The sequence below is a fragment of the Varroa destructor genome, unplaced genomic scaffold (assembly GCF_002443255.2).
Source record: "Varroa destructor unplaced genomic scaffold, Vdes_3.0 BEIS01000001.1, whole genome shotgun sequence".
Classification (NCBI taxonomy): Eukaryota; Metazoa; Arthropoda; class Arachnida; order Mesostigmata; family Varroidae; genus Varroa; species Varroa destructor.
The window spans coordinates 9,610,001-9,636,591 of NW_019211454.1; the positions used below are offsets into that span (position 1 = coordinate 9,610,001).

Here is a 26,591-nt window from a genome sequence, read left to right on the forward strand (position 1 = left end):
TATATATGTATATATATATTTTTTTCTTCTTAACTTTCTGCTTTTCTTACTTTTCCGCTATGAGTCTACTGAAACTTTTTCTGTATAGATGAGATATATCTGAGCTGCATCTTTCCATACTTTCGGCGTTTCGTCTGTCATCTCCGACAACTCCGTCATTTATAGCCCATTCCAATACATTAGCAAGTTCTACGGTAACTGTGGTACGTGTGGCACCCTCTGTGGCGATAATAGGAAACAGTCAACCGCTTCCGTCCTCTCTCCATCGGTGTACCGTAAGGCACCGGCGCGCTATGGCTGTCGTCGTTGTCGTGGCGGCTGCTTCGGTTCCGCTGATAGCGGTTGCATTTCACATTCTTTGTCCACTCGCCATGCTTTCTGCTATAGTGTTCCGCCAGACGGCAAAAGATGTGAAGTCGCGCTTTTTGCCAACTGCTAGGAGCAATCTCTCTGCACCTGACGCCCGTTTTTGAACGTCAACCGTTGACGATTGAAGTCGCATGGACGCGTCGAACGGAAGGAAGGAGTCGCGCGGCTGTGTACTGATCTGTGATTTTGAGTCAGGTGGGCAAACGTAGATAAGAACCGTCGTTGAGGTGTACACGATGAGCGCGAACGATTTCAGAGCGGGTGAAGCGGTTGTGGGGGAGAACGACTGTCTATGTAGGAGATACAGTATGCCGATATTCGATGTTCAATGGGGATGAGGTGTTTATTCGTTGAATACTATAATAGCAATGTGTTGTAACAATATTTGTTCAAACTTATTTGTCAAAATAACTCAATGAGAGATGTTTGTTTTTTCATCTTTCTAATTGTGTGGTTGTGCATGTATAAAAATCCATGAATAATGCTTTGACGAATTGACCCGATCGATGACGATGCGGAGCTGTCGGAGCTTAAGCCCGTATATTTTTTGTTTCTACATATAATGACACTCGATAACGCACTCACCATAAGACAGGTCTTCTATAACAGGCCAAGCTATCTGATGCAATATCCCATTGGTTAACAATCTTTTCATCGTGACGCGTCTATGCTTACATGTCAAACATGTACCCACTGTGGAGGATATTAAACGCTTCAATGAGGGAATGCATACATTTGATTATTGATGCCAAGGGGAAGAGTTTTAGTTGTTAGTTTATTAACAAAATAGCTATTGTGTGTCGCGAGATCGTACACACACCATCCTCGTCACATTAAATAATCACAAAACGTATAACAATAGTAGCAAACCTCGCCGCACGGAGTTCCATTTCTTCTTTCCATAAAGATGGTTCGCTGTGTCGGAAATATGGTAGTGTTCGTTACTCACAGTTCCGCTCAGCAAGCAGAACTGATCAACGACCGGCCGCCATTACCAATCCAAACCCGACCATATCGATAGCCCGTCGTAGTGGGGCTTTCGCTGCACTATTCCCCACTTCGTTAACAACAGCAACAGAATTTCGGGGAGCAGAGAACGCAGCGACGCTGTCGGCTGAGGCATCGCCGGTAACAACACCATCTCCGAAAGCGGTAGCATATTATCGTAGGATCATCAGAGTTTTTGTCGCCATGGCGACTCGTCGCAAAACATGCCTGTTCTGCCGGCACTCATAGCCGCGGCAGTAGCAGACCGGCCTGTTGCTGTCTTCGCCGTGATCGCTGCCATCGTAATAAGACACTAACAACAAACTGAAGAGGGAACCACGTAACAATGGACAACATAAGGATAGCTGAGCAGAAGCATTCGTAGCGGCGGTTGGCTAGCAAACTAGCTAAGCTAGTGAAAACTGAGGTACGGACTGCCAAGAAAAGCTGTTGCCGGCCACCAAACAACATGTTGATTGCGAGGCTTTACGAAATAAAGCAAAATTTTCCACTTTGCCTTGCGATAACACTCAAGGACAACGCCCGTCGAGCAGTAGAAGAAATTTCGTAATTGATTCGGTTATGCAAGCCTCGAGTAAAGTGAGGTAGGGTGGTAAACGGTGTTCAAACAACGAGCCAGCGATTCCGTAGAATATCGTTCTGCACTCTGGGCTATCTATTAAAATTTTATCGTAAAAAAGAGCAGCGAACTAGCTTGGATACGTGGATGTGATCACTAGGTGCAACAAGCAAAAACCTCCTCGAAGCCTGGGTGCTCAGCAAAGAAAAATCTGCGAAGAGATCTTTCGAACGGCCCCCACGTCGAATTGAAAAATCAGCTTTTAAACTGCTTAAAATAAACCTACCATTGAGTGGTCAATTTTCATATGGTTTGATAGCTAGGGAAATTGTGTTCCCACGTAGCTGTAGAGTCCAAAAACGATTAATTCAAACATCTGTCCTTCAAGCAGTGCGTTGTTAAGCCAAGTTATCACAATGTCGATCACGTGGTGATAATGAGCGGTCGCGGCGATGCTGGTGTCCAGGAGAAGTGATGGTACACCAAAACAAACAGAGTTCCGAACTGGCAAACAAGGTTCCAGTTTCGCTATGTGTTTAGGTTTGTCTATACTGTATGTGTGAAGAAGAAGAAAAAATTCGAGGTCGATTCTACTGCTTGTGAATACGACAAGGTAGTGCGTCCGAATGTACTACACGAACTTTAAAGGTACAGCGAAAGTAAACTGCGTGTCTGGGCGTTCTAGAAGAAAAGTTATATCATCAGAAGTAAAAAAATGCGCGCCTTAATGGAACCCTCGAGGCCTTTAACAACAGCAAGCCGCCGGGTTGTGCTGTTGGTTCTATTGTGTTCCTTGTTTGGTTCGGGTAAGTGGGGAAGATACGTATATACCTATTTTGCTGGGTTCCTATTATATAATATTGCAAGTATCCCAGGTGGCGCTAGGTGTGTGTTTCGAAATTGATCCCAAGTGCAATTAGATCAGTTATAGGTAGTGAATGGTAACAGGCTTGAATGACTCAGTAATCGAACTACCGCCACCTCCATCCGCAATTTTTCGATCAGGTCACTTTATTCGATAAAGCTAGCACTAGACAGATGTAGATGAGTGGCTAATCTCGCGGTTTCCATCAATGAAAAACGTCAGCTTCGTACTACAGATCTACGTGGTACAAGATATTAGCGATATGTAACCGTGTGTAAACGGTAGACAATTTCGCTAGACGAAGAGTAATTTCGTCTACGTAAGTGTCAGGATGCGGAAAAGCGGGTGAAGGTCTACCGGCACATCTAAGGGGATTGTTGTAAAGGACCTTTTTAGCAAATGGCTAAAATTCCCAACATCGTGTTCTGACAAGAAGAGTAACCGCACATTCTCAGTTTGAAAGGCTTGACACTTTCATCTGCTTAATCGGCATTTTACTCACAAGGCCAGAAGGAAACAAGAAGAATGGGTCCGTTAAAGGAAGAACCCTCGCTGAATGATGAGAAAAATAATAAATTATTACGACATCACTAAATTCAGCGGTCCTTTATATATAAATAGAAATGTAAAATCTTATCTTTCGATTCCTTGCGTGTATATAAGAAGCTTGTTTCTCTGCCATGCTAATTATTATCGCTAACGGACGCTAATTATTCAAACTAAAGTTTGCTCGTACTGAAAAGTTTTGGGCTTCATCAAATCCTATTCTATTCTACTTCTCTTCTTACCGTTTCGGATCTGCGTAACGATTCCTACATGCAACATCTGGGACATATACGCAATGCCTTACACGTATGCCAACCATGTGCCAACGGCTTACCATCATATCATGATCGATTGTTCACACGTGGTGATATTTCGAACGATCAAGAAGTAGCTATTCAGCTATGATGAGCCATGATATTATACTATAATCTATATACTATATATAATATATATAGTATATATATAATATGTATACTATACATGTACAATAGTATAATAAATATTTGCCATTATACAGCATAGCCAGACACTCGCTGAGACCGTTATCCTCTAAAAAGGTCTAGAAATTGGGTTTTGATTAGAATAGGCATTCATCCTGTTTTGAATTCAGGCACGTTTGCCTCATATTGTTCCACCATTATTATGCCCATCTGCAATTGTGCCATTACAGATTATATTCCATAGATAGCTCACCTGTTTTATTTTACTCATACAATGGAGTCAATTATTTTGTAGACGTCAACGAAGAAGGCTCAAGTGCATAGGCCCAGTTTCATTTTGTACAATGTGTAAGTGAGCAAGCAGGCACAATTGTGTTCTTTCATAAATACGGCACTAATGAAAAATATCGGCCTTATTAGTTTGTGTTTAAAGACCTTAACGCGTGGATCTACTATTGTAATGCACTTTTGCCTACTTACGATTGCACTGTTTTGTATATACAAGTATGGGGTGTAACTCGCACATTCATAGCGGGCTGGCATTCAATCCGAGGCATAATCAGTAGAATTAGCCTGATCATACAGTATATAAAGTGTTTGCCTTCGGACTTAGGCTCGATAGCAACACGGTTCATTTCGTCTTGCGACGAACTGCTAGCCGTATGAAGCAGTGCGTAGTAGTACCGTGAACGGACGTAAAATATCAACCATCAACTTACCAGTTCTTCTATATGATGACAGTCTACTTATCTATCAACAAGTGTATGTAGTTAAGCTGCCAATAACTTGGCACATGCGACAAGTTGTAGGTAACACAGCAGTATCGGTTGAGTGGCGGCTATGTCGGCCTGTTAGCAGAGGAGGGTCAGTGTCGTGCTTGATAACGACGACAATTCGACAACGAAAATTGTTAGCAACACTTAGGAACACTGTTCGATGATTATTCCTCTCAGTGAGCCGATCGTAGCTAGAAAAACAAGAGCGCAGATGGCGTAGCAATGATTCATTTTACATATTTACGTGTGTTACACATGCGGTGATAGATTATGATAAAACACATTGTTTTATAACAGAACGTATTGTTGGATAAAAGGTCTTGTTGCTTAGCAAATAAAGGTATTTTAAGCACCGTGCCTATGTAGTAACGGTGCGTACAAAAAAAAGTGTTCCTAAATGATCGGCAAAAGATCCATTGTCGCCAGGCGGCTGACGTTCATGAATATAACCTACATGTCGGGCTATAAGCACGACAATGGCGAAATGAATAGAATCAAGGAAATATCGTAGGCGTAATAGATTGTTACAGAATTCACTGTTGTTGGCTTAAAATAGTCGCTGGTGATTCATCCAAGGAAGAGCATGTGTACTCCACTAGAAAGTAGGTTTAGTTAACAGAAGCCAGATCTACAGACACGGGTCTATAGATGATTTGCTTACCCGTGGATTCGTTTAGTTCTGAGACAAATTGTAAATTTCAATAGATACACTTACCTAAAGTCAGCTGCTTGGGTCGCATCTGAGGCTAACGTCTGTCGGTAAGTATATACCGCCGCTTTCTAGGACGAACTAAATAGTTCTCTGTGAAGCTGCCCGTTTTTTACAGATGCAACCCGCTTCCGTACACTACGATTAAAACGAGTAGCTCTTAGTTATATAGCCTTTGAGAATCGTTTGAAAATCGCTTGTTATGCAAGTAAATTAAATTTCACATAACGCTAAATTAACTTTATGTGAAATAGAAGGTACTAGCATCGTACCATAACGTGTTAACATAGAACGGTGTTGATAAACATTTTCTTTATAATTATACTTTTTTTTCCTATGGCTATATCCACATTAAGTTCAATTTTTTTCGTTTATGGGTGAGATCCTATACGAACAATACAGATTACGCATCAAAAGTTATTGCTATCCAATAGCGCAAGTTGAATTCATAATTCAGTCTTCGGCTTTAAAGCTATTCGTCTCTTTGCTATCCAGAGGCTCATATAAAAGAGTCAGATGTGTTCCGCTACGTTAGGATGTCTTACGATCGAGTTGAACTCAGTGGATGAGTTAAATTGGCCTTGGCCTGTCTGGTGATAAAAAGAAAAAGACATTGAGAAGCCCCATTTGATGTTGAACGTTGAAGTGAAACGAGTCAGTTCCTCTAACTTTACGCATTATGGGTTGGATTTGGCTGGCGTTCGCTAACTTCAGCTAAACTTAAACAAAACTGTCCGGTAGAGCAAACTTCTCCTTTCTGGACAACCTATAATGCTACTAACACATTACCCGAAAAAACAGCGCCTTGATAATTCTTAACAAAGAAGATGTCAAAAGTCTTTTTTTTCGACAATTTTATCGAACCTACATTCAAATTGATTATATCAGAAGTGAACAAGAAAAAAAACAATAAATTATATTATTTCCCAGCAGTATATCTACAACTTCTTAAAATTCTACTAACATATTTTCCCTCTTTTTTCTGACATTACAGCAACGTCAATTAAATGCTACGTCTGCAATTCCTACTCGAATCTATACTGTTCGGAGAACTGGGAATTAGGCGAGCTAAGTGAAGAAATTAAGCCTATCGAATGCGATCAAACTTATGAGGCACAGTATTGTGTGAAAACCACCGGAATGTACCAAGGTAGTTGTGCTCCAAAGACCTTCACCAAGGATTATGCTAGGTTTGATCTTTGCGTTCTCGAAAAAATACGAGCTGTTTCTAATCCAAAATTAAATTCAACATTTTCTATATTTCGATCAAAGACCTTCTGCCATTTTTCTGGCAACACCGTAATCCCATCACTGCGAAACTTCCCGGACGAAAATTTCTAACAAGTAATTTTTGTATTGCCCCAATGACATTAACACCGTTAACGAGCCTGTGCAGAGAATGAAACAGATGATAATCTATTGTCTTTCAAAATCTACATTAAAACGTCCATAATTGGTCGACCACTACGAAATGCGTTTTTATCCGAACTCACACGAAACATCATCCAAAGGGATACTCCGATAATGCATATTGACCAAAAGTGGCATAAACTCCTTCATGGGCATGGGCAATACCGCAATAAAATTATGAAATATAGTGGATTTTTGCAGAGATTTTATTTCGCTCCAAGATGCTCTATTTCAAGTAAAAGAGTCCCAACAAATTTCGCATAATATTCCTGGCAGAGCTCAGCGTTAAATTTACTGCAACGTCGACCTGACGTGACTCATACTATCCGAGATATGGTACCTTAGGCCAATTTACCTAGAAAAACAGTCAATACTTATTCGATAAGCTAATATTAGATTGTTCTTATCACATAGATACAAATATCAATCTCATTTTGGTCATCGATGGCCGTATTCTGTAAGGCCTCTACATTTTGCAACACTCTTTGTCTTTGATGTACCCTTATATTATTTGAAATCTGTGTCCGTGCAACCGAATACCGTCACTTGGGATTCTAATAAGCAAACTGTTGTGACCCACGTAAAATCAGAATATAAGCTCAATCCAGCTGTGGGGAAAACTCGTCGTATAAACCTTTGGTTTGGAAACTGTAACTTCAAAAATAAATCTTCTGAACCAACCTTTGTCCAACAAACGGTCTAGAGCTTTGCTGCAAACTGACCTATCTCAATAGAGTGTATGAATACCAACACGCAGGTTCACTGGTTTACCTCAACGGATATATGCGTTCCGCATAGTTTTACCGAAAATGGGAGACAGGGACGTTTTTTTTTCTAGCTTTTCTTTGGTTTTACGTTGTGTTGAATTGCTGCCTCTGATGCCAAGTGGATTTTCTGCGATAATCGTAAATGGTCATACAAGTAGATGGAGGTGGGCAACTGAGCCAGCGGCAGATCGCCTTAAAGACAACTGGTAAAATTAATGGTGTTTGTTTGTTGACATAATATAGTCCGTGGTGGTTCGCCAACTCAGGTCAAAGGTACTGTTAATAAGCAGATAGATAGGTAGGTAGGTAGAAATGATGAGAACTCTGCATTAACGGGCGTAGTGAAAAGTGTGGTAGATCACTTTAATCGCACGATCACTAAGGCAGAGGTAGCAGGGATTATAGTTCAGTGCTCTCTCATTGATTGTACAAATGGCATTTTTTAAAAAATGATTTAAATCGCAACATCGTGTCAGAATTGCCTTTCGCCCATTCTTAATTTTTGTACTCTAAACTTCTACAGATGTAAGATTAAAAAGTTGGAAACCAAAATGGCAGAGGATCAAAAACAACTATGGTACATACTTCGACTGGAAGTAAAACAAACTAAGATTGTGAAAGAGTTCATTATTTAACCTTTGATCCGAGCCATATATATATATATATATATATGATTCGTGACAAACCTACTGTGAAGAAATAGAAGATTATAATTAGGTATATAGATAGATAATAATAAGAAGAATAAATATAATATAATAATAACGAAATCAAATCAATCGTAGGCAGAAAGTGTCGAAACTTAATATTAATTAATTATGATAATATTAGTAATTAAGTAACATAATAGTCATAATTATTTGATGTGATTACAAATGAAAGGTAAATTTTATCAGTACTAGCCAGCAGCGGTAACAAGAATAGGGCAGGACCCGATCAGAACATTCATTAAAGTAAACTGTTTTGAATATACGGCCAGAGTTGATCTCTATCCGCGGGTTTAATTAACCTTTTTTTAACCTGACTAACCAACAGGTACGCTAACGAACGGCACTAATCGCATGGTGACGAACAACCACAAATTCTAACTGCTGCCTTTTTTCTGGTTACCTTTCTTATTCTTCCTACGTCGTCGCTCTTACGCATCTTCGTTAATTGGTAATCGGCCTGGCACCTTTTACCACATCTGGAAACACCGCCGCCCTGTTACATTCAATATATTCGAAATTTTGCGCGCCCGCAACGGATTGCTGATGAACTGTGAACCTCAATATAGGCGAAATTGGTACGCAACGATTCTGTTCAGCAAAACATCTGGGTAACTATTGCGATTGGAATTCACGACCCGGTGACTTGGGCGAACGTGGCCAAAAACGTGAATATCGGGCCTGTGTCTATACGTGCGGAGTCGACGGCTGTAATTCAGATTTGAGCCTAAAATCGACTTTAATAGCAATAACTACTACTGTAGTGCTAACTATCCTCTACGGCAGACTTTATACAGGATGAGAATGCCATTCTGGAGGGTGATAATTTGTCTGCATCTTGACGTCATAGATCTGATTTTCAAATTGTAAAAAATCACAGCACATTTGGCAGAAGGCTGTCACTCGTAGCTAGGTGTCAAGTAAGTAAACGCTCTTTGATTATACTATTGTGCGGCGTTTGCTGTCGTTGCCGCCACAGTCACATCGATCTGAAAACCCGGACATTTCAGATGAACACCATGAACAGCTTAACAACTGTACGCAATGGCGTCAACGTGAATGGCTAGGATCTACGTATGTGCATTCGTTCGAAATTTGTAGTAATTTATGGAGTAAGGATGCCGCATCTAGTGACTGCTCTGGTGCCAACTTGCGAGGCTATGGAGGTGACACACGTGTACTATCATAATTATCGTCAAATTTTTCCGTCCTAAGGAAATTAACGAATCGATTGGACACCTTGTACATAACAAATAGCTATGATATACAATTAGACAGGGTCACGCTGATCGGGCGACGGCCTGATAAGTGATGGGTCAACCAGAAAGATTAATCATCTCATATGTATAGATCAGCAAATTACAAGGCACGTCATTCTGTTGCTGAATCCTTGCATTATGTTAAAAAATCGCACAAATGTCCACGATGATAGCGGCTACGAGTCGGCCTACAAACGCAATTGAACTCTCTGTATCTCAGAGGAACATCGTCGTTGTTCTACGGAAGCCGTTTAAAATCCGTCGGGACATCTGACCGACATCGAAGCGAGACCTTCCTCCACAGGGACATTATACTTTGTACGCCAATAGGAAACAGGATAAGTCGTAATATTAAGCTGCTGAATGACGGGTCCATGTGGTCCCGTAGTCCGGCTGAGGCGTCTCATAACCGCGTTTTATAGGCTGCCGAATAGTGGAGCATCATATGAGGCATTAAAATAAAGCATTTACCTCTGCGACATTTCCCCGTCGTGGAAACGCCAACGTGATGTATTATATATAATATGCAGTTTTCTGGCCCTACAAATAGTAGAAATACGTAAACCCCATGACACCAATTGTGTTTATATAAATATATATATATACATCAAAATGCCATTTTCAAAAGGCCGCTAGTACTTGCGCAGAAATCATAACGATGATAACGAATCATATAACAATCATTGAAGTTATAGGAAATAGAGATGTTTTTCTAAAAAATAAAACAACGCTGCCAATTCGTAAGTAGCTATTTTGTAATTAATTAATCGTGTGTGCGATGAAAAAAAACAACATTGTAGTAAAACTGCCATGAACATGTGTTCGCGTCAGGAAGTTAACGAAAAAAAGGTTTGAAAGATTAGAGTTGCGAAAACTATGCCAGTCAAGCAACAATTTATTTAATAGGTAAAGAATGATAGAACGTGTTCTCCGTAAACCTGGGTAATAAAATGAAGCTCTAACAAATTCAAAGTGCGCCTGACAGGACCTTTCCTGCACTGCACGGGCAAATATAGATATTTCTATATTTTTTTCTGGTTTGCTGTATATGTGTATAAGGGTTTCTTGAACTTGTGCGTGGAGTTGTTAATGTATGCATAGGTATGAGGCCAGTCGTAGATTTTAGAGGAGACAATTGATGCTGTCGTAATCAAGCGTTTATAGAATATGTATTAAAACCATACGAATTGATACAATCGAACAGATATGGTCATTGGACGTTACATTTTATTTGATAGCTATCAAATACACAAAATAATAATGATCTAATAAAGAATTGTGTTATTTATGTTTGAATTAATACGCGAGTCATTTTTATATATTAGTAAGCATATTGAACTTGAACAATGTTCAGTTCTTTGAGTTACTGAAATTATCATATATGCTACTTTCAAGTAAAGTCGAAGTTCAGCACTTGCGAGAAAGTGGATTATATTTTTCTTAGCCACTCTCGTTTGTACCTGCCGATTAATATATATATATATATATATATATATATATATATATATATATATATCCTTATTCAGGGCGAACTAGAAATCGGTTCCTCTTGGAGAACTTTTTTCTTAAGGTGACTTCTAAACGCTCCTAATACAGGCCTATTTTCACATTATATGTTCTTCGATTGCACTTTTGTTGCTTGTGTTAATTGCTGCAAACAGACCTCAATGACGTAGTACTTTGGTGCTACTTGGTTAAGCTTGCTTAAGGAAAATCTGTTTGTATCAGTTAAACATGTATTGTAAGCAGTACTAATCACTCAGATTGGGAAGAAATAAAATTATGCTTTCAGTTGTTGTTTTTACTTTTCAGTCGCACACCTTGATGTACAATAAACAGTATAAAAACGCTCGCATACCCTATAGACGTGAGGCATCTTCACCGAACCATAACTACGTAGACACGCTTACATTTGCCTGACATTTACACTGATACACATCACCAATAAGCGAGAAATTGAACTTTCAAGTCCTACTCTTTTCAAGCTTCCTAACAGAATCGCTAAGGCAGTTACTATGTAATTTATGCTGTCAGCATGTCGAATCAAAGCAGCTAGACGTAAACGCGGTTTTATGCAATATAGTAATATACATAGAGCTAGTCTGCATTTGCATGAGTCCACACTTTGATGCGCTAGTAATAATCTTGGACCCAACAAAATATAATTCAATTTTTTAAAGGCTCAGCCCATTATAATTGCTCTGCTATTTGGTTACAGACCTTTTAGTGTAGTTTCTTATCGTCTCAGCTTGGAAAGGTCATCGTTACCATTATGTTACAATCATAATATTTTCGTTACTTCTAATAGAAGTAACTTATCAAATATTATCACAATTAGGGCTAAATTTCTTAGTTATAACCGAAACTATTGTTTTTGAGATAGCTAACTCGCTCCGCAATTTGACAGCCTTAACGCTAATTGCAGTATACGTTGATGAGCTCAACTTCACATATATAGAGTTAGCTGTTATGGCGTGAGTGTTTGCTGTTTTCGCAGTGTTGGAATATGAACATTGTTAGCGTCAGCGTCCATGATGCAATCAGACAATTCGAGTAACAGGACGCTTCGTGACGTAGAGAATTCCAGCACAGATAGCGGCTAGTCGAACAACAACGACGAAAACGATTGCCCATATAGGAAAATCTAAAAAAAAATGCAAAAACAGCACATTGAGGCTGTGACGTCACTTGTTTTTGCTAAGGGGCCCTCTCACAAAGCTAGAGGATATTAGCATATTCAGTAATTAATCGTAGTATACATGTTAACTCGTCGTGTGGAATTATGATTATATATACAGTTTATATCCTGTCCGATAATGAAAACTATATTTATTTGACAAGATCTAATATCTTGCATCGTGATGGCGTATTATATGTAGGGAGAGGCAATACCACAGCAACAAAAAGCCGAGTTTCCAGTTGGGAAAACAGAAAAAGATTGGGAATAAATAGGCTGACAGTTGATTTGCCAAGCTTTTTCCTGCTATAATTTATTTTTCCTGACTGTAGACCTTTGTCCCAGCTAAAGAGGGTTGATGTTCGTCACTACAGACCATGCTTAAATATGGACCACTTAATCGTTAAGAAACTGAAGTATATTTAAGAAAGATTATTCATGCGAAGAGTAAAGGGTGCGCTATGAAAGCACTTACTATCATCACGTTGTCTAAGAATGACGCTGGTGACAGCGCTTTGACCAAGGATTATAGTTTTATCAGGACAAATATTGACTGGGGTAACTGAGATCACGTACTTGTACCCCTATTGAGCATTCTTTATTTTCACAGTAGCCGAAGTGCTTGACACCTTCTCGCTAAGGTACATTCGTTTAGACAAATAAAAAAACAAGCAAGTTATTAGAATTGTTAAGACTTCAGCATGAAGTCAGTGAACGTCACTTAACATTACCCTTGCCGGAAGTTAAGATTCGTTTGAGGGAAACCTAAATTAAATTCAACGCAATTAGTACGTTTCTCTATTATGCGCTCGTAAACCATCGCAGTGATCTCATTTTGTCATCATGTCTAGCTGTTGTCTTATTAGCGCGTTTCTAAGTACGCTGTTTCAATATACAAACAGAGTAGTCTTTACCTGCTTTGATTTAGATACTTCATGACCACGTCTTGCCCTTCTCGTTATCCTACAGCGGCTATTCTATTCTACTTTGCTATGACTATTGTATAGCTATTGTTGATGCCTTTAATGGGACGACACGACCAAGCCATATTATGTTTTTTGCTACCGAAGCATCACACGTATTTTTTATCTTACGGGCATACGAGAGATATGTGCAATGCTGGGTTTGTACCCGAGTTCCTAGAGTATAAGGTAAAGCAAGAATATTTAACCACCTAATCCTTCTTGTTTGAAAGTGTCAAAGCTATCAGGCTTACGTCTTTTATTTATACGTTCTCTATTGGCCTATGCAGATGCATGTAACAGATTAAAGCAGTAATTAAAAACAATCGAATAAACTCATTCGACATATGCTTACTATGATGGCTCAATACTTACGCTGGCAGAACAAACTTCCTCCTTCCAGAACAAACAGAGTCCTTTATTACTTATACATTGAAGTGATGTGTGTTTCCATTCGTCTTTATAGGAAGATCCCATGTCACACTAACCGTGTCGGTGAAACCATTTGCTTGTGCAGAGTCCATCACAAAACTTGGGGGGTCTATCGATTCTATACGACACAAGGGAAGCGTTTCGAGATCTGGCTGTTTGATTAAGGCCACACTCATATGATAATGGAGTAGTTCTTAGCGTAATCGAGAGCCATAGGAAGATTTATCTCGCAGCCGTTGATCGACTTCATCGTAAATGCAGTAACGTTACAGGACTCGCAGCAAAGCTCGTACACGTCGACCGTGATGTTTATAAGGCGATCATTAAACAGCATAGTCTAGTTGACGTAATATGGAATCTCGTTTCGCTCAATGGGAGGGCAGTAAACTGTTCAAGCGTAGGCCAGTCTAGCTATAATATGAAGCGTCGTATTTACCAGCGTCCTTTTTCGTCTCGTTAATTATCGTCAATCCGTTAGCAGTCCATGTGTATTCTCTAATATCTTCACTAACCATTACGAAGCTATTGGCTTCTGCTGTATGTTAAGGTTGAATTAAGAAGCAAGAGTTCGATTTCAAACGAAACGAAAGCTTAGCTCTGTCGTCGTCGTCGTTAACTTCCGCTAAAAAGGATGAGTAATTGAAATGACAATATGTTTTGATGGTTACGATCCCAGCCTACGGAAAGATAGAGTGCTTACTGTAAACATCTTTCGTGAACTTCACCGATGTATCGTTATGATCGGTTACATTGATACTGAAGGATCCCAAAATGCTATCGGGAGGTAAGACTGAATGTGCCATTGAATCCCTCCTGGATAACTCTCAGCTTTTTCACTGCTTCCGTTATGATAGCAAATTGCCGTTTTAATACAACTGCTTACATTTTTTTGCCCGGTAGTGGCAAGCAAACTTGTATTTTCTTTCTTAGATTCTCAACCAATCATCATTAACGAATCATGGATAATGAAAGCAATTAATGAGTAATATACATTACAGTATATAACACATATATATATATATACCATGAATAACGTTCTTTAGTCACGCATATGCCATGAAAATGTACCAGCAAATGGAAGTATCAACCTGACGTTCGCTGAAGAGTACTTTTCGGACTTCGATACGATCGGCCTTTTGAGATGTAATTATTTTATCCATTTGTTTGATGAAAATCTTCAGATAAAATGTCCAACTATAATACAAACAGTAGTTTCTTATCACTTTGACAGGTCAACTCAAACCTTAAATGTGGCTTTACGTTTACCTCATTCATTAGATGAGATAGGATCTTGTATTGCACTAAATTGAGCGCGTTTTTTTTTTATTAAAAACAAGTCAAATGATGATCAGCATGAGGGCAAAGCATTGAAACATTGGCTAATCTCAAATCACGAAAATTATCTCAATGTTCTAATTCTAAGAACATTTTGTTTTTAGTACATCATTCAATAGAGTTGGTTTTGAGTTTAACGCAATTTGTTTAACTGTCCACTATTGTGTGTGATCACGAATTTATACAGATATTTTACGTTTGGTGTTGCCGTTTCTATCGGAAAAAAAATCACAGATTTATTATTACGTAACTCTTCAAACGCGACTTACTCTTTGTGGCCTTTTCAAAAATTTTTGACTGGGTTACATGCGTGCTCCATTGAGCAAGAGCAGCTTTGGTCGCGACACGTGTGAGCTTTCTACAAGTTGCAAATGAATCGACCGCCAATACCCGATCGATGGCAAATTTCATATGGGCGCCTATTGCCGGACAAAGGGGTTCCGGGGGTCTTTGCCGAGAACATTGGATTAAATAAGCACCGCTTATTATCAGGTGACTGTACTATATTGTCATTGTTTTCGTGCCCTACAACAACATCAGTGCACTGCTGCAGACTGGCTCTAGCCAAGAGCTGCAAATTTTACATCACTAGAAGATCATCTTATGTATATATAGATAAAGAATAGTCTTGGTTCCATTTGACGAAACAAATCTGCCAGATGCGTGTATACAATGAATTTGCCCTTAGTACAAAGAGGACATGTTGCGACCTCGTTTCCTATTTCTTCATTACCAGCTGTGTGGCTGTTCTTCTGTAATTCTTATAGCCATTATCTTGGTGTGGTAATAGTTTCACTCGTATGTCGGTACGTCTCTTTAAGCTATACATTTAAAACTAAAAATTTCCATAAAACTAGCATTTGTTATAAATTGCTATTCCATGGAACCCGATGCGACATTTCTATAGACTATTAAGCGGCACACGCAATATTCCACTATAATCAATGAAGTTTACATTGTTATCAATCTTCACATAGATAACTAGAAATCAGGAGGTGTTGATTACCGATTTTGCTTGAATATCAAGGCAAAACGACAGTGGTAAAACCGATAGAAGCATTTTGCACGATTTGGTAATATCTTGCAGGTCAATTTTTTTTTGGTGGACTCAACAACACTCAAACTGGCAGGGATAGAGATTATGGTATACCACGTGGCAGAAAGTCTATGGTCCTTTTTCAGACTGGAACAATCATAGCACTGGGGATTATCCAGACCTAGAAAAAAAACGGCGTAACTTCTATACAATCACGTCGATTTTGTGATTGGATCTAGTTAGAAACCTGAGCTCAAAGTCCTATTGTGACTTGCCAGGTGTCAATAAAATGCACGGTTTTCAAGACGGTATATTCTGTATAATTCTCTTTAGAATACATGAAATCAAGCACCTAAGCTTGCTGACGCAAAAAAAATAAGCTTCTGGATGATGCGGGATTAAAGCTTACGTCCCGTTACGCCATTTAGCTATCAAACTTGGCTTGATAATAAACTTCGTAAGCAAACTGAAAGGTCACTAAGTATGTCTATCTAACGAGCCATGTAGGGTAGACAAGGATACTTTAGTCGATGAATGTTAGATATATACATTTTATCTATCTATAAATATAGATAAATATATACATATATATTTGTGTTAATAACAAATATGATTGTTGTATATACTGCTGTTAACGTATGATGATGTATGTCGCATCGGTTTCACTTTAGGTCGCATGCGTTAATAGAAATGTGAAAAAAAAGGATCTGCATATCGTAGGTCACAATTATTTGATGCAGTGGCATCTTAACTAAAGGCTCTTTGGTCCAGACAGGCGAGTCCTATCGAAAAAGCAAGGACGGTTGTTTAGAATGGAACTCGTCAGCAAGCTGTTCTGCACATCAAAAATCTATCGATATTGATACAGCAGCATGTGTGAGAAAAAAAAAATTAAACGAAACAGTTTTTTTTTTTCGTGCAAAGGTCTAAACCCCTCAATAAAAATACGCCGGCGAAAGTTTCGTTATCTATGGCGCAGGCAGCGCTTTACAACTGTTGTACCGTTGTCTTTAGATCTGCCGAATAGCGATATTATCACTGTTGGTAGAAAGAAGCAGTTGGCTTATGAAATACACCTATGACAGGGTAGTCTTAAAGCAGGAACGTTTTTCCGTATGGCGTAACATTTTTTTCGTATACGAAGCGTATAGGTGACCGTTACACGAAGATACAGAGTAAAGCATAATAAACAAATACAGAATTCATGGGTAGCGATGTCCGCGGAATGAGCCATCTTGCCTTAACGTTCCGGATACGAAGACGATTAGCAACGCAGATTCGAATGAGCTATGTTGACTCTCTTGTCGGCATTTTGTATCAGTCTTAGTGTACTCACATCTACTTCGAAGGTGACTTTTTTGCCTATACTTTCTCGTCTACGTTTTGTGTACGAGGCGGCGTGGTCTGCGTTGCAATGGTAACGAGGAATATGCGACTAGAGCTGGTTGAGCTTGTTAGCAAACGCTAATTATGATATCTTACTACCATTTGTTGAAGAAAAACACAAATAGGATCCAGTAATACTCACAGACAAGCTAACAAACGATAAAGAGAAAGGTGGCATATTGTATTTGACATCGGGTTTCGCGGTTTCAACGTGGAAATGAAATGATCCTACGTAGCTATGTCGTAGGCTCCCTTCGAGATAGTCCCTGTCAATCCCCCAAGGCTCAAAGTACAGAGGAAAAAAGCCACTATAGAAAAATGTCAAGTATCGCATTTAATGTTTGGCTCGGTAATGATTGGCCAGCACACGTCCACCAGAAACGCTCGTCACTGATAAAGACGAGTCATATATTAGTTGTTTGATTCTCCTGAATATCCAGACTTATCGTATCACAGATTCGTTACGGATGATAAGGAGACAAACGGGTTACTTTCATTCCTGTTGAGTGCGAAGTTGGTACGCTCATGTTTGCGTAATTTCTCGTTGTAGCGCCCTCTGTCGCGCAGTGTCGACAGCAGACGATACAGAAGCGGTGAAAATATCATTATTCATGCTAACTTTTAATTTATCAAAGTCGTATTGATCGTATTTTGATTACAGTCCTTAGTGGTCATTTGAGGCTTCAACAAGCATCAGTGCCTCTAGAGAAGACCTACTTACCTCGAATTGATTTAAACAATGTGAACTAAGCTAGAGGATAGTAGACTACGGAAAGACCATTATAGAGCGAAACGCGAATAATGTTTAAGCGTCACTAATAAGCCCTCATTTCGCTAGAGCTAACCAAATAATGGCCAATGATTACTGATGTGTACGTCGTTAGAAAGTACAGTATACATTTAAAATTTAAAAAAAAATTATAAGTAAAAGAGGGGGAGTCTTGAAAAATTTTGTAGATGAGTTTGCTGCATGCAGAAACTATACAGGCGACAAACGCTGCCACCGCAAATAGAAACGAAGGTTGTTACGGTTATACTTTTTTTTTTTGTACTATTCTTTTGTCTACGTGCCAGCGCTATAAAATGTATACTCCATAGCCTAAACAATACAATAAGGATGAAGCTATTAAGGTTGCCCTTAACGTTAAAAACAATTTTCCGCTTCAAGGTCCCCATAAAAATGTTTTCTGGCCAAAGGATAGGTTATGTAGAAAGGGCCTACATTGTTTCTGTATTTCTCCCATGTGTTAGCAATATGGAAATTGTTGAGATTTTTCGCAATAAAATAAATAAGTAAACATTGATAAATATTTATATAATAATAATAGTAATAAATGTAATGTGAGTATGATATGTAATATATCAATAATTAATAAAGATTTGGTTAACGGCACATAACGATTTGTTTTACGATTAAAATAGGCGTAATGTTATAAGCCGACTGGAATAAGCTGCGTCGCTTTCTTTCTCTTAAGTTCAATTTTCATCTATTTTAGATGACATCTATCTGTTAGCATTGGCCAGCCTAGTCATAAAGCTATGTTCTGCGGCAAATTACTAGCTATATGATTTCTTAACAAAATGCGTTTTTAGGCAGAACTTTCCATTTTCCTGCGTCCGGAAATTGACTTCCACAGATATGATATCAACTATTTTCTAGCACGGCTACCTCGCCGGAGAAAGGCGAGGGAGCAAAAAACAAAACATCGTCTACCCATATCTAACTAATGCGATTACAAAGTTAAGCTCATCGGGAGATTTATGTTCAGGAAAAACCTCAGCGTAAAATCAACTGTAGATAGTAATACATACGAAAATGAGCAGAGTAGTAACTAGAGTACGTAATTACTTCGTAATTACTCAGAAGAACAGGTTTATGCCTGTAATTGCCACTAAGAATTGTATGCTTATTAAAATGCTAAATAAAATAGTAAAAATACGTAAAATGCCGGTGCCCGTTTATGTGGCAATTGTACTTACTCTCAGCATCAAACATACCCCTCATCCTTAGATTTCCTATTGAATAGTTTTTCCTAAATTTGTTTATCATTTATTTACGATTTTCGAAGCAATAGAATTTCAATGGAGCTAGTGAAAAACCGTCACTCATTTGCCTATCCAATGCTCGCATACAACCTCCATAGAACACGCGCACACAGAGATACTAAGGGAACGGTCCGCGAGTCCAGCCTTTACTCCCCTCGCCATCGGACCAGTCAACAGTGTTAACTTTATTTGATGAATTCTGTATCATCTCTGTGAGATGACTGATGCGAGTGAATATCATAACTTTAAGCAATGTAGTTCAGTAAGTTCAAAAGCGTATCTATTCAGATTCTATTTAATAGTATGTACGCTTATTTAACGGCTTATATTGATATAATATATAACTATATATGAAGCAAGGGCTGCAAAATGCGAAGACCGTTCTAAGTCGGTTATTCGCTCATAACATCTCCTCGATAGCCTTGCAGGTCGTCCTCGTTCACTAGGCAGAGCTTGTCCTTATCGTACTAGGCTTTTAAGAGAAGAACCGTCGTCCCAAAAAAGACATCGACTATCCACAATTAAATCGAAGTACTATAAAATATTACTCTGACCGGAAATAATTAGCGAATGGGAAAGTGTAGGTAACTTCTAAAGCGCATTCCACTAGCAGACGGGGACCTAAACCTATTGGTTATTCGATACTAGCGGTTACTTCCACGTCATTAAAGAATAATTAATTTAAATGGACTCCATTGAAAATACTTAGTTAGAAGGCCTTTAAAGAAGCAAGAGATCACGATTCCATTTTAAATTGGGATGCTGATAACCATGGAAAAGATAACTGCGCTTCAGGACCTCAAAAGCAGGTACAAATTGCTTTGATTGCCCAAGCTTTTAAGCAAAACAGAGCATGCACAAGGCTTTCCCTGTCCACTCAATACAGGACCCCTAGATACGTTTTATTTCCAAACTGTAACAAAAAAAATGATGATAAACAAGAAAAGTACCTGTGTCTAGAGCAAGTAGAAGACGATTTCCGTCAATATTGGCTGATATCTCGAAAGAGAGTGATGACAATCGATAGCATATAGCGTGGTAACGCATTCGATGATACCGCAAAACGTTTCGATTGATTCCGTGCTCTAAAGAGGATGGTAAATCGTGTAGCATCGTTTACCATTGACAACCTAACTAGGTCTACAAATGCAGATATCAAGTACACAATTGTCGAGAAGTTTCCGAAACGCTGGCTTCAATGCATAGACAATAAAGAAGAGAACATCTAACGAACTTCAGATTATTTGTTCTATATTTCTATAGTATCTGCCTTTGAAGTTTTGAAATCGGATTTTTCAAGCAATTCTGAAAATTCAAATTTGTCAAATTCATCTTTGACCGAATCGTTTTGCCATCCTAATGTTACCGTGTAGACACATGAACACAAGGCCATATTTCGTTACTATAGAATCGTTCTATATAGCAAGTTACCGTTCAAACATGATAGATAATTACGTATCTGAAATCTGAAATCATCGCGTGCCGGGAGAGTAGTACAAAAGTAGCTTAATTTACTGTTGTTTCAAGACACAGATGTTTAACAAAAAATGCAAATGTCTACTTGTCGCGCTTTAAAAACGCTCCCACTATGACAGTGACGTCTTCTATCAGCCTGGCATAGCTAATAAGACAGTATTAAGTCTTCTCTGTAGCTATAGCTTCGTGAAAAAAGTGGCCAAGTTCCATCGGGACGAGCTCTATTTAACACCAGCTCCGATTTACCGCCATAAGACGTTGTAACGTCAAAAGCGGCCAAGAAGTTTATGCCGTATCACCGTAGGCCCATAAAAAGTACTGAACACTGTCATATTTTAATCTGGATAGACATACATTTATTCGGAACAACTATCCACGGAAAGATAAAGACATCCCGCTCAAGTTGTATCACTATAATTTCGTATTATGCTAAATTTTCTAGCAGATCGACTTGAGTTCCAAGTACCATATTAAATTGTCAAAAGCAAGCAAATACCATATGTCTGGTAGCACAATGATCGCACCATCACGGTAAAACCTCCGCGGTTTCTGGACGAAAATTTGTAACCAGTGATTTTTCATCCCTTCGCTGAAATTAAAATTACACTATTAGAAACAGTGACCAAAAAACAAAAGATAGTCTGGTAGTGCAATGTCCGAGCTAGAACGACAAATGCATCGGCGTTTTCCGTTCAAGCTTTCTTAATTTTTTACAGGACAGCTAAGGATCGATATGGTCCGACACTGTCATAGTCGATGTCAGTTTTCTCTTCATAGTCCTGGTTGAATTCTTTCAATGATTTCTTGTTAGTCGTTCACAATGAAGGTTCACGTAAGTTCCACGTTTTTTTTTCAGGCAAAAATAACTTATAAGGAACACTTGCTTGTCAATCCAGTTAAACATACAGTTTCATCGTTACTTAACGTCGTCGTGGTTTCTGTCACAAGCTGTGCAATTTTTTTTCCACTTCATTGCCGTTCGTGATCGACTTTTCATTGTCTGTGATCAATTGTTTCAGTAATTTCAGCTCGATTTCGTTGTGTTTCTATAAAGTTTCGCAGGATACGATCGAGTAAATTTTTTTTGCATCAATTCGTGTGACACCCAAACATATCGAGTAGTCTTTTTCTCTAACCATCTTTTTCAAATGGCTTAAAGCTGTTCTATGATGGATCCTTAGCTCCAAGGATTACGGCTGCTAACGTGCCAGTGTTCTTTAACTGCCGTAAGAAGTTCATCAACTTCTTCCGTAACCGATCGATCGCTATGGGGGGCATCTTTCGCGTTGAAATATATAGAACGAATGCGACAGAACCATCTTTGGGCCGACTCTTTCAATAACGTATATTAATCATAAACAGCACACATTTTTTATAGATCCGGGCAGCGTTTGCGCCTCTGTGCAGTGTGCAGCAATTTTTGACAAACATTGCCTTCATCTTCAAGAGATTTTATTAAAGGCATCCTAACACATTTACTTCTAGCAAATTATCATTTTAAATGACACTAAACTTGGCGCGATTCATATTGTCTGAGACATGTGACTTTAGGGCATTTAGGTAGAGAATCAGTCGGTAGTCTTTCGACAAGCCAGTAGTTAGAAAAAGTCGAATTAAATTTCGTATCTTGGAAAAATCTGCGTCGGAAATTTACATTCTGCATTCTTTATTTTTTCTCGAAAGTAATCTTAACGGGTTCTGATCTGAAGTTGCCATGAAACTTTGGCTGCTCCTCTTGCCCACGACGAAACTTGTCATTGTTAAGTTGAGAATTCACCAACTTTTTTACACCAACTGGATATGATTAATTCAACGAAAGTAGGTTCATAGTGTACAAGCTATTCCGTTAGGTCGACACATCGGACTTTGTTCGGATGTAAACGTTCGTATTTCATGGGTGCACCGCGCCCCATCCTGAAACTATATCGCTCAAATGAACAGCAAACGTGACTTCGGAGGACCTCGAGAGGGAAAAAGTCGACTGTTCATCTTCCGTCTCGGACGAATCAGTTATTAACCCATATAACTTTCACCGTTTGCAGCATTTAAGCTTGAAAACAATTACATTTAATCAGGTTGCAACTAAAAGATGACTTATAAAACAACTATATGAAGGAATGCAGGTTAATCTACCATCTATCTCATCTCTATTTCTATTTGATTATTCGGGGAAAGGACCTACAAAGTAAACACAAACCAATGAATCGTGTGTAGAGATATTGAACCTAGAGCTAAGGATAAGGCCCATCTCTCCTAAATTTACGCCGTATCACGTGCGACGAACGATACTGACTCACTTTAACTTAGCCGAAGGCCCCTCTAGTTTCCTAACGCTTAGTTTCACAAATACGATCTGCGACATTTTTAAATAGGGATATTTTACAGAAAAAAAATCCCCCTATCGACGTGTTGACAGCGATATGTGGGTAGAACAAACAAAAAGGTATTTGAACATCCAATCCAATACAGGCTTGTTGTGGGTCCGGGGCAAACGATCGGCTTAGTTTCGTCCCGATGAAACCAGCCTAGCCGCAACTATTCTCCGTAAATATAATTTTTCTTTTGTTTCATATATTATTCATTGAAATATATATACTAGATTACTTCTACAGTTTCGGCCGGAAAACTTACTGAGCTTAATCAATCTAGAGAAGCCTTTATTGCGATTTGAAAATTTTATATTGTGTATTCAGATGGCCAAACGAAAAATAAATTTATTCCGTTTGCTATAAAAGGGACAGATCGCATGGCGAAGATGATCACTTTGAGCGGCATTCAAGCTCGACAAGATTCGCAATCGAAATAATGAAGTTACCGTTGCTTTTCTTCATTTTGACGCAACTGGTCATTGCCATGTTGAGTGCTCACTTAGAAAAACGACGTGCACGTAAACCAACGGCTATCGATCTTAATTCGAAATACTACCAGGGTAAATTTTCCGTATGTAAACCTTTCCGCCCATTTAATCCAGTCGAAGCTGTCCGAGCACAGGCCTTTGCCACGAGCATATTTAACCGCTGTGGGCCACGAAATATCATCGAATTCGCCACCAGATACGGTGTGCCCGCTTATGGTAAGTGGGAAGAGCTGAACATATAGTCTGATTGTTGAAAACCCGAGTAGCTAGAGACACTAACGTGACTACTAGGAGTACTTTGGCCAAATTTTCAAAACAATGAAGCTTTGTATAAACAAAATAACTAATCAGGCTATTGGCAGCCTAGAGAGATGGTATAACAAGGAAAAAAAAATACACATGTTATTATTTTCATTTGATAGAAGTGAAGAAGCACAATCTATGTAAAACCTAGGTAAGAACTGGCATTTGAAGGTGAACTTTGCTGCAGTTATTCTGACAACGTTAATTTCTATTCGAATAAAAATGAATACCGTGTTTTTGCCACTCATCATTATTATCATGTGCTTTTTGTTATGTGTTAGCAATAGAGAAACTGGCAAAACTTCTCTGCTTTGATGCAACTATAGTTTACGCCATAATTGCTGATGATGGTGGACTAAGGATACCTGCGAATACACCTTACGATAGGGTTCGTTAATACCTTTTGGTGAATGTAGCACTTGATATAAATACATTTTTACCAAACAGCCGTAATTCTATGTAAACTAATACTAACTAGTATAAACTTAACTAACTACCCTCTAATTGCGGTACGAACCTAGTGAATTGCTTTGACGTTCAGTATCGCGCTTGGACATTCGTATATATATATATATATATATATATATATGTATATATATATATATATATATATATATACATATATGTATAAATATATATATACATATACATATATATATACACACATATATATACATAACGTCACACGGCGGATGCAATCATTGATATCATATTATTTTCCGTGTGTGAAATTTTCTCTCATTTCAGATTCAAAACTATTCGAGAATTATGAAGTCCTATCTGTTGGCCCCTGGCATTCAATATCAACATAAATTTCGCGGCGATACGTATGTCTTTTCTCAGGGAGGGCTATACGACTTCATAAGCAATATAACCGATTGTGCTATTAATCCCAAATTTCCGCCACACCCTGAAGTTGACTTCTACAAATACGTTATCCACTATTTTCTGGTAATGGTACTGTAACGGGTTCACAAACAGCGACGAAAGGAAAACATTTTCCGTCAACATCTTACCAACATGTGAAATTTATTAGAGGCCTCTATTCAGGTAAAACTTCATATCAAAACTTGTTGTAGCATCAACGGTAACACACACGTACACACACGTACACACACTGATAAAAAGAAAGGGAGTAGCAATAATTAGACTATCCGGTGCTATTATTCAAACAATACCACTATATCATGTGTGTACTTTTTAAGTTCTACGTTAGGGACTGTCAATTGGCATTGGCCCCGAGCACAGTTTATCTGTTCGGCGATTGGGTTCGCTTTGGGTCTCCAACGTACGCTTCATACATATCATCAGCAGTTGTAGACAGGCACATGAATACTGACCCACTTTTTTAAATAACCATTAATTTCTAATTATTTTTGTGGAAATATCATTTTAACGAAGCTAGTAATTCACCCGGAGGAAACATATTTACTTATTGAATACATTAATAAATATAGTATGCTAAATATATATACTGTTGTTATTTATGTACGAAGCAAAATTTAAAAAAAATTTATATGTATAGAAATACCAAATGACAACACAACGATTTGATGCGAATTTCGTCGCCACCAATGTTTCTCACTACCTGTTTTTGCTGGGGGTGAGCAGAGGTCCCTCGTCAACAAGCTGCAAGCTTAGCGCGTGTTTCGATTTGTGCATAGAAAAATTATAAAAACACTCCTTTACATTTTCGGAGATTTGGTCCTACGCACCGTTCTCGCATTACGCAAATTTCAAATTTTCCGCCAAAGCACCATTTTCTGCCACGAGTAGTTTTGTCGATTGTCGAATTATTGGCGCTGAGATCTTTTAGTTCTCGCAAAAGTCAAATTATAATACAAACTAGAACCATATAATAATAATAATAACAACGTATCGTAAAAACAATATGGGTGGAACTGGCAAAAAAATAACTAAGAGGTACAGATTTTAGCTAAAAATGCTGTACGAAATTACGGTAATTTTCGAAAAAAAACTAAAATAAGCATCAATAATAGTAATGTTCTCGGCCAGTTGACGAGTCTCTTTTGCAAGCCAATGTTCTTTGAAGGTCCTTTTAGGCCATTCTCATAGACCTTGAGCGGCCGACTGGGGTGGAACGTATCACTACGTTCCATAATGACATTATTGAGGTTTGTATATCATCGTTGGGCAGTCCTCTGAAGCTCAAGGTACACAGTACATATGTAACCTGGCATTTTTCAACAGTTTTTAATCTTAACAACAGATGAAATAGAGTACATTTTAAAAACTCATTCATATATAACCAGAAACATCTATTATCGGAGCTCGGACTCGAGGTAAAATAATGTTCAGGAATGCACAGGAATCTTCAACGGGCCCATGAAAAAAGGCAGCCTATTTAAATAACATATAAAGGTAAATCAGTGGGGGGAATATCTAAAAAAGACCGCTATTACTTATGCTCTAACCTAGTGCAATATTTCAAAGCATAAAAGAAAAACCATATATATATATATATGGTGATTCAAATCGAAGCCTAGAAAAAGGTCCTCAACTTAGGAGCAGCAGTGAGGACGTAAGTGTGCAATGCATCTGCTGACCAGATCATCCCTAACCTACGAAGCTTTTCCCAACTCCCATCATTTTCGAGTCTCAAAGAACACTTAACACACGAACTGTCCGAATTTTTTTGTCTTACG

The 26,591-nt window shown here is 38.6% G+C and overlaps 3 protein-coding genes across 13 annotated transcripts in view; 2 read left to right on the forward strand and 1 right to left on the reverse strand.

Annotated features, from left to right (window-relative positions):
• LOC111251662 (uncharacterized) overlaps positions 1-13,856 on the reverse strand; it is a 62,281-nt gene extending 48,425 nt beyond the window's left edge. The window contains exons 1-2 of one of the 2 annotated variants that reach the window (XR_015322223.1): positions 13,430-13,856; positions 10,623-12,059 (exon numbers count right to left, since the gene is read on the reverse strand). Coding sequence is in view for 1 of the 2 variants with exons in the window: in XM_086981558.1 (XP_086837684.1) it covers positions 13,430-13,531 (102 nt within the window). In the remaining variant the exon portion in view is untranslated. Of the gene's footprint in view, positions 1-10,622; positions 12,060-13,429 lie in introns of those variants that run through there. The other variant, XM_086981558.1, reaches the window with a different exon arrangement.
• Positions 342-10,715, forward strand: LOC111251665 (UPAR/Ly6 domain-containing protein bou-like). 5 transcript variants are annotated; one of them, XM_022808469.2, is made up of 3 exons: positions 342-564; positions 6,267-6,425; positions 8,726-10,715. In XM_022808469.2, the coding sequence occupies exons 1-3, from the start codon at positions 501-503 to the stop codon at positions 8,956-8,958; spliced, it is 456 nt and encodes a 151-aa protein (XP_022664204.1). In that variant the 5' UTR covers positions 342-500; the 3' UTR covers positions 8,959-10,715. The 5 variants fall into 5 exon arrangements, with proteins under 5 accessions (XP_022664204.1, XP_086837717.1, XP_022664214.1 ...); XM_086981591.1 differs by lacking the exon at positions 342-564 and adding an exon at positions 973-2,742 and having other exon boundaries at positions 8,485-8,868; XM_022808479.2 differs by lacking the exon at positions 342-564 and adding an exon at positions 991-2,742 and having other exon boundaries at positions 6,267-6,422; positions 8,485-8,868.
• Positions 13,857-14,130: 274 nt separating the features above from the next.
• Positions 14,131-25,395, forward strand: LOC111243144 (uncharacterized). Of its 6 annotated transcripts, none has more exons than XM_022788266.2 (4): positions 14,131-14,270; positions 23,501-23,838; positions 24,207-24,313; positions 24,673-25,395. In XM_022788266.2, exons 1-4 carry the CDS (start codon positions 14,131-14,133, stop codon positions 24,889-24,891), a joined length of 804 nt encoding a protein of 267 aa, XP_022644001.2. In that variant the 3' UTR covers positions 24,892-25,395. The 6 variants fall into 6 exon arrangements, 3 of the variants coding, with proteins under 3 accessions (XP_022644001.2, XP_086837694.1, XP_086837699.1); XM_086981573.1 differs by having other exon boundaries at positions 14,137-14,270; positions 23,737-23,838; XM_086981568.1 differs by lacking the exon at positions 24,207-24,313.
• The last annotated feature ends 1,196 nt before the right edge of the window (positions 25,396-26,591 follow it).

Excerpts from the sequence above, each read along its gene's own strand:
- LOC111251665 (XM_086981584.1), top strand. The coding sequence starts at position 2,652 with ATGCGCGCCTTAATGGAACCCTCGAGGCCTTTAACAACAGCAAGCCGC. Across the intron at positions 2,743-6,266 it reads GTGTTCCTTGTTTGGTTCGG|CAACGTCAATTAAATGCTAC; the intron begins GTAAGTGGGGAA and ends CTGACATTACAG. Across the intron at positions 6,426-8,725 it reads CACCGGAATGTACCAAGGTA|GCGAAATTGGTACGCAACGA; the intron begins GTTGTGCTCCAA and ends ACCTCAATATAG.
- LOC111243144 (XM_022788266.2), top strand. The coding sequence starts at position 14,131 with ATGACAATATGTTTTGATGGTTACGATCCCAGCCTACGGAAAGATAGA. Across the intron at positions 14,271-23,500 it reads TCCCAAAATGCTATCGGGAG|GGACAGATCGCATGGCGAAG; the intron begins GTAAGACTGAAT and ends TTGCTATAAAAG. Across the intron at positions 23,839-24,206 it reads ATACGGTGTGCCCGCTTATG|CAATAGAGAAACTGGCAAAA; the intron begins GTAAGTGGGAAG and ends GTTATGTGTTAG.